This window comes from Dasypus novemcinctus, chromosome 5 (genome assembly GCF_030445035.2).
Source record: "Dasypus novemcinctus isolate mDasNov1 chromosome 5, mDasNov1.1.hap2, whole genome shotgun sequence".
Taxonomy (NCBI): domain Eukaryota; kingdom Metazoa; phylum Chordata; class Mammalia; order Cingulata; family Dasypodidae; genus Dasypus; species Dasypus novemcinctus.
Window position 1 is genome coordinate 137,309,182 of NC_080677.1, and position 18,196 is coordinate 137,327,377.

General features: G+C 40.8%; 1 protein-coding gene and 1 pseudogene across 10 annotated transcripts in view; both read left to right on the top strand.

The window, feature by feature from the left end:
- The first annotated feature begins 1,604 nt into the window (after positions 1 to 1,604).
- LOC101445763 (inosine-5'-monophosphate dehydrogenase 1-like) lies at positions 1,605 to 9,091 on the top strand (annotated as a pseudogene).
- Positions 9,052 to 18,196, top strand: part of RBM33 (RNA binding motif protein 33) — a 181,701-nt gene continuing 172,556 nt past the window's right edge. For all 10 annotated transcript variants that reach the window (XM_058297600.2, XM_058297601.2, XM_058297607.2 and 7 more), the window contains exon 1: positions 9,052 to 9,364. In XM_058297600.2, coding sequence (XP_058153583.1) covers positions 9,322 to 9,364 — 43 coding nt within the window. In that variant the 5' untranslated portion in view covers positions 9,052 to 9,321. The remainder of the gene's footprint in view (positions 9,365 to 18,196) is intronic.

Below are 18,196 nucleotides of genomic sequence, written 5' to 3' on the forward strand. Positions count from 1 at the left end.
GTATAAATCTTTACATGTAGGCGTCCAATCCATTTGATGTTGATATTTGCATAGGGTACGAGGTAAGGGCAGTGTTTTATTTTTTTCTATATGGATATTCAGTTGTTCCACATCATCTATAGAACTTTCCTTTTTCCATTGAATTACTTTTATGCCTTTATTAAAAATGAACTGAACATATATGTGTAAGTTTATTCATGAAATTCATATTTTTTTTCCACCAATGTATATGTCTGTCCTAGTTGTTACTCACTGTACTGATTACTGCAACTTTATAGCCATTCTTGAAATCAGCTAGTATAAGGTACTCAAATTTGTTTTTCTTTTGAAAAATTGTTTTGGTTATTCTAGGTTCCTTGCATTTCCAAAAATTTTAGAATCAGTCTATTAATTTCTTTATGAAAGCCTGCTGACAGTTTTATCAGGACACCATCGATTGATTGTTGATAACTGATCACTTATTAATGGGGGGAATAACACCATTGAGTCTTCCAATCATTAAGCATAGACTGTCTTTCCATTTCCTTAGGTATCTTTTGATTTCTGGCAGAAATTCTTTGAGGTTTATTATATATGGGCCTTGAATATCTTTTACTAAATTTAAGTATTTCATGTTTTTAGATGTATTATAAATAACATTTTTAAATTTCACTGTTCTATTTTTTTTTGCTATTAGATAGTAATAGAATTGATTTTTGAAAATAATTTTTTATCCTACTTATATTGCTTAATTCACTTCATTAGTTCTCACAGATTTCTCTTTTGAGGATTACTTATGATTTTTTTATGTGCACTCTAATGTTAAATGTGAGCACAAATAGGTTTATTTTTTACTTTCCAAACTATAGGTTTTTAATTTATTTTTCTTGTCTTATGGTGCTGGCTGGGACCTCAGATACAATGTAGAATAGAAGTGGTGATAGCAGATATCCTTGTTTTGTTGCCTTAAAGTCACCAGCTGCATTAGCCCTTAACAAGAGAATCAGCCTAACCTTTGAAGATTTGAAAGCAGGTATTGACTTCTCTTCTCTAGCTATGAAAGTGCTAGGTAGCATCTTCTTTCAACAGAAAGCTGTTTTGTCTACACTGAAAATCTCTGGTTTGCCACCTGTATCAATTCTTTTTAAAAATTTTTTTAAAAAGACAAAAAGATCACACAAAATGTTACATTAAAAAATATAAGAGGTTCCCATATACCCCACTCCCCAAATCCCCCACTCCTCCCACATCTACAACTTCTTTCATTACTGTGTACATTCATTGCATTTGATGAGTACATTTTGGAGCATTGCTACACAGCATGAATTATAGTTTATGTTGTAGTTTACACTCTCTCCCAGTCCATTCAGTTGGCTATAGCAGGATATATAATGTCCTGCATTTGCCCCTGCAATATCATTCAGGACAACTCCAAGTCCTGAAAATGTCCCCATATCACACCTCTTTTTCCCTCTCCCTGCCTTCAGCAACTTCCATGGCCACTGTCTCCACATCAGTGATATAATATTTTCCATTGTTAGAGTCACAATAATTCTATAGTAGAATACCAGTAGTCCACTCTAATCCATATTTTATTCCTCCATCCTGAGGACCCTGGGACGGCGATGTCCACTCTACCTTTAAATCAAGGGATGGGCTTAGATCCCACATGGCTGATGAATGGAATTCTCCTGCTTGCAGCTGTAGACTCTCTCAGTTCCCTGGTGTGGTGGTTGACCATCCTCACCTCCCTGTTAGCTGACCCTGGTAAGTCCAACAAACTGGAGAGTAGGTGTTGCAACTCTGCTGAGGCTCAGGAACCAGCTGGAACATAGACAATTCAGAGATTTAAGTCTCCTGAGCATACAACCAACCCCAGTGCCAACCGCAGGTTCAGTAAAAGTGACAGAAGATGCATGCATAGATAGGTCACATCTGAGTCCAACTCCATCACACTCAGGTGCACGAATTCCAAAGTAGGGCCCACTGACAAGGCACTGAACCCCAGAGCCATCTGTCATGACCATAGGACCTGGGTGTCTCCATAGCCCTCATGCATCAGTCTTTTAACTAGATCTTCTGAATAATTTGCCACAGCTTCTACATCAGCAGCTGCTGTTTCACCTTGCACTTTTATGTTATAGAGATGGCTTCTTTCCTTAAACCTCATGAACCAACTTCTGTTAGCTTCCATCTTTTCTTCTGCAGGTCCCTCATCTCTCTCAGCTTTCCTATTATTAAAGAAAGTTAGGGCCTTGCTCTGAATTAGGCTTTGGCTTACGGGAATGTTGGGGCTGCAACAAAAGAGAGACAAAGGGGAAAGTCAAGATGAAGCGCAGCTGACAGGGAACCTCTTTCCACATCAGAGGTCCCCAGGATTGAATCCTAGAGGAGAACAGAAGACAAAAAAAGAAATAGGTACAGAAGATCACACAGTGAATGGACACAGACAGCAAAAACAGGAGGGCGGGGGTGGGGGGAATAAATAAATCTTAAAAAAAAAGAATAGTGGGGAGCGGGCTGTGTATGTTTGGAAGAAGCTAGCTTCATGCCAGAGGGCAGGGTGCGAGAGAGACTTTTCTTGGGAGTGCATTGGACATAGATTTTATTGTCACTGGGGAAGCTGGCACAGTGCTATGGGTCATGCTTAATGGGGCAGAGGCAGCTGTGGGGGTTCAGGGGGCTGCTGAGGGCTGGGCCTGGCACAGGGCCAGAGAGCCTGCATCATTGACGCAGCATGCAGGGGGGAGAGGTGGGAGGTTCTCCAGGCCCCTGGAACTGGGTGGGCGTGGGAGTGGCTGCCTCATCATGATAGACCAAAAGGATGGGTTTTGTTTGAACCTCTGAGCAAGGAGGAAGTGGTAGAAGTCATTAACATTACGCAAACGTTGAACCACAATGAATAAGAACTAGCAGAAAAATTTGAAGGGATTAGGTTTGGGCTATATATAAGGGTCTGGCATTTGGCTTTATAGAAAGGGGCCAGCAAGGAGCCAAATGAACGAATAATTTCCTTTCTGCAATTAATACGTGATACACTCACAGAAGCCAAGAGGGTGATGCTGACAGGTATTAAGGCATTTCAAGAAAAAGTTAGATTAGCTGATGATGATTGCATGTCTGTTTTAAAAAATAGTTGATTTCTTTTCTGTTGTTATCATGATTTTTATTCTCACGAAGGGCCAGAGGGCCTGAGTGTGCCTGGATCTCCTGCATGTTGGGGAAGCTCACATCTAGCCATGTGTAGCCAGTGCCGACTCAGGCAGATTTTTAGGGGGAAATTTGGGTTATTCTGGATGGTTCCCTTTTGACAGTAACTGGGAAGCCTTTTTGTTTCAGCTGCTCAGTTCACCAAAGTTTACTCAGCACTCTGACTGTGCTAGGTCTTGGGCTGGATTCTAGGAAGAAAGGGAGGAAATGAACCCTGCCTGGCCATCAAGGGTCTCCTTGTCCTGTGGGCCTTGGTCAGCAAGACCGTGGTGCCTCTCCTGTGGAATGAAAGGAGAGAAGAAGGTTAAGTTTTCTAGATTATAGGGCCAGGCTTCTGAACCGAGGTCTGTGAATGGAACTCAGGGACCTACAAACTTCCAAAAATTATATACCAAAGTCTATGTGTGACCGTTTTGGGGGATAGACTCCACAAATATTGAGCTGCATCTCAGAGGGGCCCACGATCTGGCTTTACAAAGTCTATTTGCAGACCTGACCTCTCCCTTGAGCCTCAGCCCTTCTCACCTTTAATCCATTCATTCTCCAATAGGAGCCCAACGGACCTTTGTAAAACCTAAGTCATTGTGTCTCTCCTCTCCCCAGGCTTGTCATCTCAGAATAGAATCTAAGCTCCTCTCTGTGGCCTTCAAGGCCATACCTTCTGGTCCCCTGCCTGCTTCTCACCCCTCCACAGCTCCTGCCTGTCTCCCTTCACTCCATTCAACTGGCCTTCCTTTTCTCTCTTAAATACGCTATGTTTTCCCCCACATCTAGGTCTCCGTGTGCAAGCTCCCTTTGCCAGGAGGGTATCCCTCAGATCTACATTTGATTGGCTCTCACTTGTCACCCCCCAGACCACCCTGACCACCACCTCTGGAAGATCACTTGGCCTTAATTTTTTTTTCTTTGTAGCCTTTATCCTGATCCTCTTGTATATGGATTTCGTGTTTATCATTTTTCTTTCCAATTAGAATGTAAGAGCCATTGTAGCTAGCAAGACCACATCTACCTCATTTACCGCTATATCTCCAGGGCCTAGCCTAGTGCTGATACATTTAGGAGCCTGGTACATGTTTGTTGTGCGAATGACAAAAACCTTCACAAAGACTTTGCCTCCAACCCCAGGACCTGAATTCAGCCATGACTTGGAAGATCACTCTGAAGATGCTGCTGATCTTCTCCCCCATGGACACTGTGACAGAGGCTGATATGACCATTGTGATGGCTCTGATGGGAGGTATTGGTTTCATTCACCACAGTTGCACCCCAGAATTCCAGGCCAGTGAAGTTCAGAAGGTCAAGAAGTTTGATCAGGGCTTCATCATGGACCCCGTGGTGCTGAGCCCCTCCCTCACACACCGTGGGCGACATGCTGGAGGCCAAGATCCGTCACAGCTTTCCCGGCATCGTTATCGTGGAGACAGGCACCAATGGCAGGAAGCTGGTGGGCGTTGTCACCATCTGAGATATTGACTTCCTCACCAAGAAGGACCACACCACCTTCCTTAGCGAGGTGACAATGCTGCGGAATGCACTGTGGTGTCTCCAGGAAGCATGAGGTGGAAGGAGGCAAATGAGATCCTTTAGCACAGCAAGAAAGGGAAATTGACTAATGTAAACGACCATGGCGAGTTGGTAGCCATCATTGCCTGCTCTGACCTGAAGAAGAACTGGGACTACCCTCCGGCCTCCAAGGATTTCCACAAGCTGCTACTGTGCAGGGTGGAGGTGGGCACCCACGAAGATGAAAAATACCATCTGGACCTGCTCTCCCCAGGCGGGTGCCAACATCATCGTGTTGGACTCCTCCCAAGGGAGCTGAGTATATCAGATTGCCATGGTCGACCACATCAAGCAGAAGTATCCCCACCTCTGGGTGATTGGTGGGAATGTGATGATGGCAGCTCAGGTCAAGAACCTGATTGACGGACGGTGGACTTGGCCCAGTGGTTAGGGTGTCCGTCTACCACATGGGAGGTCTGCGGTTCAAACCCCAGGCCTCCTTGACCCATGTGGAGCTGGCCCATGCGCAGTGCTGATGTGCACAAGGAGTGCCCTGCCATGCAGGGTTGTCCCCGTGTAGGGGAACCCCACACGTAAGAGAGCCTCCCAGTGCAAAAGAAAGTGCAGCCTGCCCAAGAATGGTGCCACACACACGGAAAGCTGTCAAAAGATGATGCAACAAAAAGAAACACAGATTCCCGTGCCGCTGACAACAACAGAAGCGGACAAAGAAGATGCAGCAAATAGACACAGAGAACAGACAACCAGGGTGGGGGCGGAAGGGGAGAGAAATAAATAAATAAATCTTTAAAAAAAAAAAAGAATCTGATTGACGCTGGTGTGAATGAGTTGTGCTTGGGCATGGGTTGCAGCTCCATCTGCATTTTACCCATAGAGAACCAAGAGAGGTTTGTAATTTACCAGGAGGTCTTCAAATTTTGGGTAGCCATGCTCAGAAGTTTTTCTAATGAGTGTTTGATAAAAAAAAGTGTAGAGACTTTTGTGCTAAAGAAGTTCAGTTTTAGGTGACTTTAAACAATTAGAATTTATTGTCTCAATTTTTAGAGGCAAGAATTCCAAATTTAAAGTATTGACAGGATAAGGCTTTCTCTGAAGTCTGTGGTGTTCTCAATTCTGCCTCCATCAGATGATGTCTCTTCCTCCAGCTTCTACTGACTGACTGCATCCGTATTTCCACTGCTTTTAAGGACTTCAGTCACACTGGATTTAGGCCCACCATAATTCAGTTCAGTCTCTTCCAAATGGATCTTTGAAGATTCTATTTACAAATGAGTTCACACCCACAGGAACAGGAATTAGGTCTTGAGCATGTCTTTGTGGTGGGCATAATTCAATCTACCACAGGTGGTTCATAACCAATATAGATGTCTTTTCTCATGTATAAGATGGCCACAAACTATGTCTCTATAAGATTGTTTCATCATCGTGAATTTGTTTTTTTGAAGCATCCTCCCCAAGATCACCCCTGAAACCATCCTGAAAAACATCCTCTGCTTTAGGCCTTTCATCCTCCAAAAGTAGTGAAAAGATATTAGGAGTTGAAGTCATTTAAATCTGCATGTGTTAACAGAGATTTAGTCAATGAGGTTGCTCTCAAGGTTCTTGTTTCTGTAGTAATTTCCCAAGGCTGAATCAAAAGAAATTTCTTAAAATTTTTAGTTAGGCCAGTAAAAAGAATTTATTGGGAAATGGAGGAAAAGAACAGAGCTTGATGAGAAATGAGAGAGAAGGGTGGAAATACGCATTGAGATTTGATGCAGGATCCTCTAGGTAGAGAGAGAGATTTGGCTCGTGTGGTTAACTTTTAAGCTATTAATTAAAAAAAAAGTTTCTGGTAAAAAGTCAATTTTGTTTTTATTATGTTTTAGATGAGTGTATTATTTACCTTAGTTATTAATCCAAGAATGTATATTTTTCCTAACATTTTATCATGAAATATTTCAAACATACATAGAAGTTTAAAGAATTTTATAATAAACATTCTTTGAGCCACCAAGATTCTACCATTAATGTTTCATTATGCTTGTTTCATTACAAATCTATCACATTATCCATCCACTAATCCATCTCCTGTATGGACTGTTGCAACTGCTTACTAACTGGTGTCCATGCCTTCAGTTTCATACTTTTTTCAGGCTGGTCATCTTCTACATGGTTGTCAAAATTATTTTTCTGCAAAACAAGCAATTGGGCTCCCATCTACCATATAGGAGGTCCAGGGTTCAATACTCAGGGCCTCTTGGTGAAGGCAAGCTGGCCTGTGTAGTGAGCTGGCCCATGTGGAGTGCTGCCCTACGCAGGAGTGCTAGCCCACGTGGAGAGCTGATGCAGCAAGATGAAACAAAAAGAGACACAGAGAAGAGACAATGAGAGACACAGCAGACCAGGGAGCTGAGGTGATGCAAGAGAATGATCGTCTCTCTCCCACTCCAGAATGCCCCAGGATTGGTTCCCAGAGCCGCCTAATAAGAATACAGCAGACACAGAACACACAGTGAATGGACACGGAGAGCAGACAATGGGAGGAGGAGGAGTGAAATAAATAAATAAGTCTGTAAACAAACAAAAAACCCCAAATCTTTCAATGCTCCCTTTAGCTTCAGAAAAATATACAAAAATTCTTAATGTATTCTTGTCCTTACATACCTTTCCAGCCTTATTGCTTATTTTTTTCTTCTCCTCCCCCTCCCCCACCCTGTTTCTGCTGTCTGTGTCCATTTGTTGTGTGATCTTCTGTATCTATTTCTCTCTTTTGTCTTCTCATCTTTCTCCTCTAGGATTTACTAGAATTCGATCCTGGGGACCTGTGATGTTGAGAGAGGTTCCCTGTCAATTGTGCCACCTAAGTTCCTGGTCTCTGCTGTGCTTCTCTTTGACTCTCTCCTTCCTGTTTTTGTTGCATCATCATCTTGCTGCGTGACTCACTTGTGCGGGCACTAGTTCACTGCATGGGCACTGGCTCAACATGCTGGCACTGGCTTGCCACATGGGCACTTGTGGAGGCACTTGTGCAGGCACTCTACTCACCACGTGGGCATTTGGCTCACCAAGCAGAACTGGCTTGCCATGCGGGCACTGGCTCACCACATGGGCACTTGCGTGGGTACTTAGTTCACCATGCAGGCACTCGGCTTGCTGCACGGGCACTGGCTCACCAGTGCAGGTACACTTTGTATTTGTTTTTCACCAGGAGCCTCCAGGGATTGAACCAGGTCCTCCCATATGGTAGACAGAAGCCCAATCATCTGAGCCACATTTGCTTTCCCTATTGCTTACTGAGCATCTTCCTCACCTTACACTCTAGCACCACAAACACTGCAGTTCTCATATCAAATCATTTGCTATCTCAGAGCCTTTGCTTGGCCTTCTCTATAATGACCCCTTCCTTTCTCCATAGTCCTCAGAAATTGTTACCGAATCAGCATTTGTGTCTTGTACTTAAAAACCTAATTATATTCACACACACACAGATCAACTGCAACAACTAAGAGAAACTTCTTTGGCACATGATCGCTGTCTTATATAACCCAGTACCGTTTACTTTGTCATTTATTGATTTCTCGTTTTTTAACATTTCTCTTTCTGCAAAAATTCAAAGACGAAGGCAGGTTGTCTGTCTTGTTCACATTTTACCCTCAGTGATTGACTAAAAGGTGAGGTAATAGTGAGTCCTCAGTAAATTCACTTTAGATTCAACTACGGGATTCGATTAATATACAGGTTAGCAGCTCTCACCAAGTCTCTGCGGACAGGGTAAGGAATTTTGCATTAATTTATACACATGCATGCTAATTTTGATATGGGTGATATACGGATTCCACTTTGAGGAAATACGTCCTCAATTGTTAGCTCCCTTCCCTCTCTTTCATTGCATACATATTCGGCATACACGACCGTAGTTATTTTCACTTCTACCTTCCCCACGACTATTCAAAGGCAGATATTAAACATACTGTACTCCACTGCAAAACACAGGGCCCACTTCCCCCATTCCCAAAGGGAGAAATGCCAGCCGGAAAGCTCGGCACCAACTGCTGCAAAGAGGCTTACGACAGAACCTCTGAATGAGACAACGGCGAGCAGCCGTCCCCTTTTCCAGTTCTTTAAATAGTTGATTTTTCAGGAGCGGAGTGGAAGAAAACCTATAATAAACACCAAATTTTCCTCCTCCTTCCTCGCTTGGAAACGGACTCGAGCTTCTACCGCCTTGGGGGAAGTGGAAAAGATCCTCCCAACGATCACAACCCAGGGACGGCTTCCGTTCCGTCGCCCTTTGAGGTTGCCTTTTAGGCGCTTCAAAGGCGCGCGCGCGTGCCCGTCCGCCTCCAGACCTCCCTTATCCCAGCGTGCATTGCGGCGGGGGCGGGAGTCAAACTAGCGGCCATGTTGAGATAGTTTGTTGTTTTTTTTTCCTGCGGAGGAGAAGGGGCCGGTGTGGACGACAAACCGCCCGGCCTCTCCTCTCTCCTCCCCCTCCCACCCGGTCCTCGCCCACAATCCCCTCCCCTACCCCATCCTCTTCCACCTTTCTCTGGTCCCCGGACCAGGCCCGTCTGCCCGCCAGCTGGTTTGGTAGGGCGAGGTTGAAGGCCAATCCCAGCAGGAGCCATGGCGGCCGCCCTGGGAGCAGGCGGAGGAGCTGGAGCTGGAGGTACGTAAAATAGCCCGGCACTGGAAGACAGCGACTGGAATTGCAGAGGAGCTGGAGTGCTAGAGTGGAGGGCCTTTCCAATTTGAAAAAGGGGAGCTGTCCCTGGCTCAGACTCTTTGTGTCTGGCTCGTGCGGTTCTCTTTTCCCCTCCACTCTGTTGTCATTCTCCCCTTCTAGCTTTTCCTCCTTTCCGTTGTACAGATCGCAGTTATCCTTGAACTTCTGTTTTCTCCTCTACTTTTGAATCTGCATAAAGTGTTAAGGCCATTTTAAGTGCTGGCGGGTATTAAGAGACGTACCTGGCCCTGTGTCCTAGGGAAGGAGAGCGCCCCCAGTCTTAAAGTGTCAAGGGATAGCGGGTAGAATCGCTGTAGATTAAGACTTTTGGGCCATCTTGACAATTTCAGATTGATTTCAAGCCCATTACAAAAGAAAACTAAAAGGTTCACCCTTGTGATGGAATGTATAACGGTACGGCATTCTGGAAATAAAATTCTTAAAAAATAGTGTCAATTAATTCGTCTATTTTTACATTAACTCATTTTTGTCTAATAAAAATCTTCCAGCGTTTCCTTATCAGTATCATCTTAAAAGGCACAAAAAAGATTTAAGATACCGAGTCAGTTCGTTTGGGTACTCTCTTGTTTTGCAAGCATAAGTGATTTTGATAGAGTGCATATATATCTCAAACAAATTGCAGGTAAAATCGCTTTCTGGTAAAATCAAATTTTGTTGAGTTTTAAAAAATTATCGTATGGAAAGACGGGATACTTGAAAGTGACTTTTTTCATAACTGTTCTAAAAACCTTGTTAAAAGATGGTAAAGTATGCATGACAAAAGCATTTGAGGTGATTGTCATTTTTGAGACTTAAAAACTCATTCTAGCGTAAACTACGTAATTCTTTAATAATGTTTACACATTTGGGTACTTTGCAGTAATCCTAATTAAGGATTTTGGCTCAAATATCAAAACATTTGTATGGCAAAATGGAAAAATAAAACAACAGAGACTAAATGCAGGAGCGGTGTTTCTGGCAATATGATTTGGATCATGCCACTTTTCTGTTTTAATTGAAACATGTTTTTCTGCATGTTAGAGCTGTGCTTTTCTAGTTAAATTTTGAAAATATAAGGTTTACCATACTTGATTACTTTATGGGGGTTAAAATTACAATGTATTTTAGAGCACGTGTTTGCAAAGTGTAGTTGGCGACCTCTGGGCCAAACTATTTTCTTTAATGATACTAAGACATTATTTACATTTTTAACTTTTCTTCTTTTGCTAGTGTACAGTGGAGTTTTCCAGAGGCTATATGCCTGTGAGGACATCATTGCACTGATGGCTAATGGAATGTGTGCTTGTGTATTTTTTTTAAGAAATTATCATTTTAATTTCTAGTATGGTAAATATCCATAAATATAATCCGCATTAAGAAAAACTTTTTTTGGGGGGGGAGATGGTCTCAATGATTTTGAGGCAAAAGTTTGGAATTACTGTTTAGAAAATTAGGTAGGCTTATCCTTGCTGTTTTGGTTTTAACTTCGGTTTTGTCACAGGTGTCTGATTTCCCATAGCACTTAGGCTAAAACCAAAGCCCTTACCAACTTACATGAGTTCTATAAGACTTGCCTCCTGCCTTCCTCTCCAACAAGTGTGAGTGCTACCTGAGCTCCTTTACAAGGACTGCTTCTGCTCTCAGTCTAGCCAGAACTGACTCCTCATTGATCAGGTCTTAGGATTCTCATGGAGGTCTTTCTTGAGTATTCATTCTATTGGAAGAGCATCCATCTTCTGCTTATTTGCAGAAGTGCGTTATTCTCTAGCAAACTTGTTTTCTTCAGAGTGCTTAATCCACTTTTAAATTTTATTTAGTTATTTACTTGTTTTTTCCTTTGTCTCCCCACTAGCCTGTAAGCCTAATTAGGACAGGAATGCTGCATGTCTGTTTTATCATGTATTCCCAGTGCCTGGCACATAGTATGTACTCAGTAAACACTTGGTGAATAAATAAATTAAAGAATGAAATGTTTTCTTTATTAATCTGAAAAAATATACAGAATTTTATCTCAAGTTATGTTTGCAAATTCCATATTTGCAAAAATGACTAAGTCATGTTAAGTTATAGAAATAGTTACATTTGTTTAGTATACCTCGTTTATCTACAGGTTGCTTATTTGGGAACTCAATTTAATATATTCCATAGCCTAGTGGCTTTCAAACTCTTTTTGACTGTAATCCACAGTAAGTAATCTGGTCAGCATTGTGATTTAGTACACACACATAAAAGTAAGAAAAAAGCATTACAAATACACTAGTACATACCATGTGCCATGTAGTGTGATGTTTCCTTTTAGATTTCATTGCAATAATAGGTTGGTTTTGACCTAAATTGATATTAGGTCACTAAAATTTCAAGATTGTCAGTGTGAAAAATATTGACCTTCTGTACAGTAAGTAATAAATGGTTGCTGAATAAATGGATCTTAGCTATCCAGAATGTAACCAGAAACTAATGGAATCCCTGGTAGCCAAACTATAGATCTCTCAAAATGTAGGTAGTATGGGAGTGTTTGCTCAGGCTGTCACTGAAAGGCAGCTCACTCTTAAAGTTCTTTTTTTTTTAAAAAGATTTATTTTTTATTTTTCTCCTCCCCCCACCCCCCCACAGTTGTCTGCATGCTGTGTCCATTCTTTGTGTTCTTCTGTGTCTGCTTGTATTCTTGTCAGTGGCACTGGGGATCTGTGTCTTGTTTTTTTGTGTTATCTTGCGACGTCAGCTCTCCATGTGTGCGGTGCCACTCCTGGGCAGGCTGCACTTCTTTCGTGCTGGGTGGCTCTCCTTATGGGGTGCACTCCTTGCGCATGGGGCTCCCCTGTGTGGGGGACACCCCTGCATGGCACGGTACTCCTTACATGCATCAGCACTGTGCATGGGCCATCTCATTACATGGGTCAGGAGGCCCTGGGTTTGAACCTTGGGCCTCCCATGTGGTAGATGGATGCCCTATCCGTTGGGCCAAATCCGCTTCCCACTCTTTAAAGTTCTAGTAAGCTGTTATCTTAGGCAAATGAGAAGGATAAGGGACTGATAGATAACCTTTCTTACTAATAGCAGAGAAAATAGCAGTGATATAGTATAGAGACTGAAAACAAAAGCATGAAGGCAGAAACATGGCATTTTGGGAACATGTTCTATGTGAATAGTTTAATAAAAAATTCACAAAAACCTTCTTTTGACATAGATATTATTCTCATTTTATATGTGAGGAAACAGAGAAATGGGGGCTTATAAACTTGTTTCCTAGGTTAAAAATTTAAAGAAAATTTAAAGGTGGAGTTTTTCAAACATACCCAGTAGTAGAAAGAATAGGTAATGAACTTCACATACCCATCATCCAGTTTTAACATTTATCCACAATTTGTCAACCTGTTTTCATCTCTACCCCTCTCCCATCTAAGTTTTAGTGCTTCAACAGGTAAAATTTACTGAGTGTTAACCCCTATTAACCCATAATAATACTGATATGTATGTGGCAACAATTTTTAAATATACTTTAAGAGCAGTTTGAGGTTGATAGAAAAAGTGTGCAGAAAGTAACAGAGTTCCCATTTTAAAACTCCTTCCACTTCCATTCTCCAGTTACTAACATCTTTCATTAGTTGTTTTTTTTTTTGAGGTACCAGGGCTTGAACCTGGCACCTTGTATGTGGGAAGCCAGCACTCAGCCACTGAGCTACACTGGCTCTCCACATCTTTCATTAGTGACGTACATTTGTTGGAATTGCTGAACCAATATTGATACATAGTTATTGACTAAAGTTCATAAATTCATAGTTCATATTAGGGTTCATTCTGTGTTATACAGTTCTGTGGGTTTTGAAAATACATAATGTCTTGTATCTGCTGTTACAATATCATAGAAAATGGTTTTACTGCCCTAAAAATGCCCTGTGTTCCACCTCTTCAAAATCCTCCCCCCAACCACTGCCCTTTTTACTGTCTGTATAGTTTTGTGTTTTCCAGATTGTCGTATAGTTGGAATCATACTATATGAAGCTTTGTCCAACTGGCTTCTTTTTCTTAGGAGTATGCATTTAAAGTTCCTCCATGCCTTTTCATGATGTGATAGTTTTTTTCTTTTTATTGCTAAATAAAATTCCATTGTATGGATGTACCACAGTTTGTTTAACCATCCACCTATTTTGAAGTACATCTTCAATTGCTTCCAATTTTGACAATTATGAATAAGCTGCTATAAACATTCATGTGCAAGTTTTTGTGTGGACATGTTTTCAATTCATTTGGATAAATATCTAGGAGGCAACTTAATTTTTTGTCCCTCAAGAATATCTTTCACACTTAATTTATTAGGTTCAACCAAGAGATTGGGGAGTTGAGAAAAGAATACCCTGACTTTCCCCTTTTTTCTCTTCCTATATTTTTGTTTCCCACTTTGGGACTTGTCCTAGACTGTTTTTAATGGCTGAAAACTGATCACATCGTTTTGTAAAGGGCTGGGATAGTGGGTGAATGTGTGAGGGCTTCCTCAAATTTTGGTTTTAAGATTATTGTGGCCTAAGGTTATTAGCAGCTTCTTGGGTAGAGTGAAGGAAATGCTAGATTTTAATTGGAAGTCAGAGGAAATAAAGGTAGCTTGATTTTTTTTTTTTCATTTTGAACTTATGGACCCCTGGAATCTTTAGGGTCTGTGGACTCCTGGTTAAGAATCCCTGCTCTAAACTGTGGTTGCATCATTTTACATTTCCACCAGCAGTGTATGAAAGTTCTAGTTTCTTCACAACTGTTTTTTTGTTTATTTGCTTAATTCTGCTATCCTAGTGAGTAAGAAGTGGTTACCTCTTTGTGATTTTGATTTGCACTTCCCTAGTGACTAATTACATTGAGCATCCTTTTTGCTTGTTGGCTATTTGTAATAACCCGTTAAATAAATCTCTTTGAGTCCTTTGCCCATTTTTAAAGTGTGTTGTCTGTCTTTTGGCTGTTGTTCTTAATATACACTGGATATTAGACCCTTCTCAGAAATGTAATTTGTAAATGTTTTCTCCCATTCTCTAGGTGGTGGTTTTTCAATTGCTTGATAGTATCCTTCCTTGCAGACAAGTTTATATTGAAGTCTAATTAACTTTTTTTTGTTGTTGTTGTGTTTTAATGCCATCTCTATGAATGCATTGCCAAATCTGAGATCATAAAGATTTGGCCTTATGTTATCTTCTAAGTGTTTATAGATTTAGTGCTATTTAGGTATTTTTTCCAGGAGGTTCTGAGGAATGAACCCAGGACCTGGTACATGGGAAATAGGTGCTCAACCACTTTAGCTCCCCTCTATTTAGATTTTGATGCATTTTCTGTTAACTTTTTATGTATTATGAGATAGGAGTTCAACTTCACAACTTCATTCTTTTGCATATGGATATCCACTTGTTCTAGTACCATTTGTAAAATGGACTACTCCTTTCTCATTCCATGATCTTGCACCTGTGCCCAAAATCAATTGACCATAGGTATATGGATTTATTTCTGGACTTTCAATTTTATTTCATTGGTCTATACTTGTTCTGATTTCTGTAGCTTTGTCTTAAGTTTTGCAATCTGGAAGTGTGAGTCCCCTAACTTTATTCTTATTTTTCAAAATTGTTTTTGCTGTGCAGGGCCCCTTGAGATTTTCTTAGCAATTTTAGCATCAGCTTTTTTATTTTTGCAAAGTATAGTACTTGTAATTTTGATAGGAATTATCTTGAATCTGTGGATTGCTTTGGGGCAATCCTTCATTCTATTAATGTGGTGTATCATATTAAATGATTTTCACATGTTGAACTATTTTTGCATTCCTGGGATAAATCTAACTTGGTTATGGTTTTATAATTTTTAAAATATGCTCCTGGGTATTTTAATCCAGGTTTGCTAATGTTTTGTTGCGTATTTCTTCATCAGTATTTATAAGGCTATTGGTCTGTCCTTTTCTTTTCTTGTGATATCTGCCAAGATTTGATATCAGGGTATTGGCCTCCTAGAATGTGTTAGAGAGTTCCTTCAACTCTTTGAATCTTTTGCAAGAGTTTGTGAAGGATTGGTGTTAATTCTTCTTTAACCCTTTGATAGCATTCACCAGTGAAGTCATCTGGGCCTGGACTTATCCTTTTTGAGAGGTTTGTAATTACAAATTCAATCTTTCTGCTTGTTATAGGTGTTTTCAGATTTTTTTTCTTGTGAGTCAGTTGTGATAGTATGTGTGTCTAGGAGTTTGTCCATTTCGTCTAGGTTTTCTAATTTGCTGGTGTACAATTGTTTGAATTCCTTTACTCTTTTATTTCTATAAGATTGGTAATATCCCCATTTTTATTTCTGGTTTTAGTAATTTGACTCTTCTGTTTTTTTCTTTGTCAGTCTATCTAAAAGTTTGTCAATTTTATTGATCTCAAAGAACCAGCTTTTTGGTTTTGTTGATCTTTTATTTTATTTTTGTCTCTTTCATTTTTTCTTCACTGAATCATTTCCTTCTTTCTGCTATCTTTTTGTTTAGTTTACTCTTCTTCTAGTTCCTTAAGGTGTAAAGTTGGGTTATTCATTTGAAATCTTTTCTAATGTAGTCATTTAGAGCTACACATTTCCCTCTGAGTACTGCCTTTGCTGCATCCCATAAGTTTTCGTCAGTCCCAGTGTGTTTTCTATTTTCCTTTGTGATTTCTTCATTGACTAATTAGGTTATTTAAGAGTGTGTCTTAATTTCCACATATTTTTGAATTTTTCAGTTTTCCTTCTGTTTGGATTTCTGATTTCATTTCATTGTAGTCAGAAGATTATTTGTATGCTTTATAAAATTTTTTTTAATTTATTTTTTTACTTTTTAGGGGTGTAGCAGTTTGATATGGTTATGAATTCCAAAAATAGATAGTGGATTACGTTTGTAATCTGATTTGTACCTCGGCATGATTGAGTTATGATTAGGGCTTTGATTGGGCCATGTCATTAGGGCTGTGACACCCACCTTTTGGTGGGTGGGGCTCACAGATAAAAGGCATGCAAAGAACAGAGTTGAGGGTTTCTGATGTTGGAGTTTTGATGTTAGAGTTTGGTGCTGAAGTCTTAAGCTGGAGCCCCAGGAAGTCAACACTCCTTAGACACGGCAGAAACCCCAGGAAGAAAAACAGAGCTGTTCACCTGATAGTCTACAGCTGACCTTGTAGAGAGAGGCAAAGTCTACAGAGCCTCATAGTCTACAGCTGACGTTGAGGAGAAAAGAGAGGGGCTGAGCCCAGAGGAACCCAGGAAACCTGAACCCTCGCAGATGTTGGCAGCCATCTTGCTCCAACACGTGGAAATAGACTTTGGTGGGGGAAGTAACTAATGCTTTATGGCCTGGTGTCTGTAAGCTCCTACCCCAAATAAATAACCTCTATAAAAACCAACCAATTTATGGGATTTTGCATCATTACCCCTTAGGGTGACTAATGCAAGGAGTTACTGGGAATTAAAACCAGAGCCTTGTACATAGGAAGCAGGCACTCAATCACTGAGCTACATCTTTTCCCCATTTTGTATGATTTTAATTCTTTTAAATTTTATTTAAAGACTTGTTTTGTGACATAACATATGGTTTATCTTGGAGAATATTCCATGTGCATTTGAGAAAAATGTATGTACTGCTTTGGGGTGGCGTGTTCTTTCTGTATATATATCTTTGTTTTAGTTGGTTTATAGTATTATTCAAGTCCTCTGTTATCTTATTGATCTCTTGTTCCATCTATTTTATTTATATGGCTCATGGATTTTTCTTTTCTGTTTATTTTTTAAATCATTTTATATACTTTTTAAATTAAAGTTAATAGATCACAAAGAATGTTACATTAAAAAACATTAAAAAAACATAAAAAACGTAAGAGGTTCCTATATAACCCACTCCCCACCCCCCCACACCATCATTTTTGTAAATTGTATTATTTTGAAGATATATATATCACAAAAAAATGTTACATTAAAAAACATAAGAGTTTCCTATATACCCCGCAAACCCCCACCCCACTCCTCCCACAGTAACAACCTCGCTCATCATTGTGGCACACTCATCGCATGCAGTGAAAACATTTTGGAGCACTGCTGCACCACGTATATAATAATTTACCCTGTAGTTCACACTCTCCCCCAGTACATTCAGTGGGTTATGGCAGGATATACAAAGTCCACATTTGATGCTGCAGTATCACTCAGGACCACCCTAAATCCCCAGAATGCCCCTACATCACATCTCTTCTTCCCTCTCCCTGCCCTCAGCAACTACCATGGCCAGTTTCTCCACCTCAATGCTACAGTTTCTTCCATTACTAGTCACAGTAGTTTTATAGTAGAATATCAGTGCATCCACTCTAATCCATATTCTCTTTCTCCATTCTGTGGACCCTGGGATGGTGATGTCTACTCTACCTCTAGTTCAAGAGGGGACTTAGATTCCACATGGATGATGGATGCAATTCCGTTGCTTGCAGTTGTAGGTACTCTTGATTCCCTGGTGTGGTGGTTGACCATCTTCACCTCCCTGTTAGCTGACCTGGGTAAGTCCAATGGACAAGTAGGAGTTGCAACTCTGCTGAGGCTCAGGGCCCAGCTGGCACATGGGCAGTCCAGAGATTCAAGTTCCCTGAGTATGCTCCATCCCTAGTGCCATCCACAGGTTCAGTAAAAGTGAAGAAGAGGCATGTGTAGAGAAGTCACATCTGAGTCTAGCTCCATCACACTCAGGAGCACAAATTCCAAAGCAGGGCTCTCCGACATGGCACCGAATTCCCAATCCATCTGCCATGACCATATACCCTG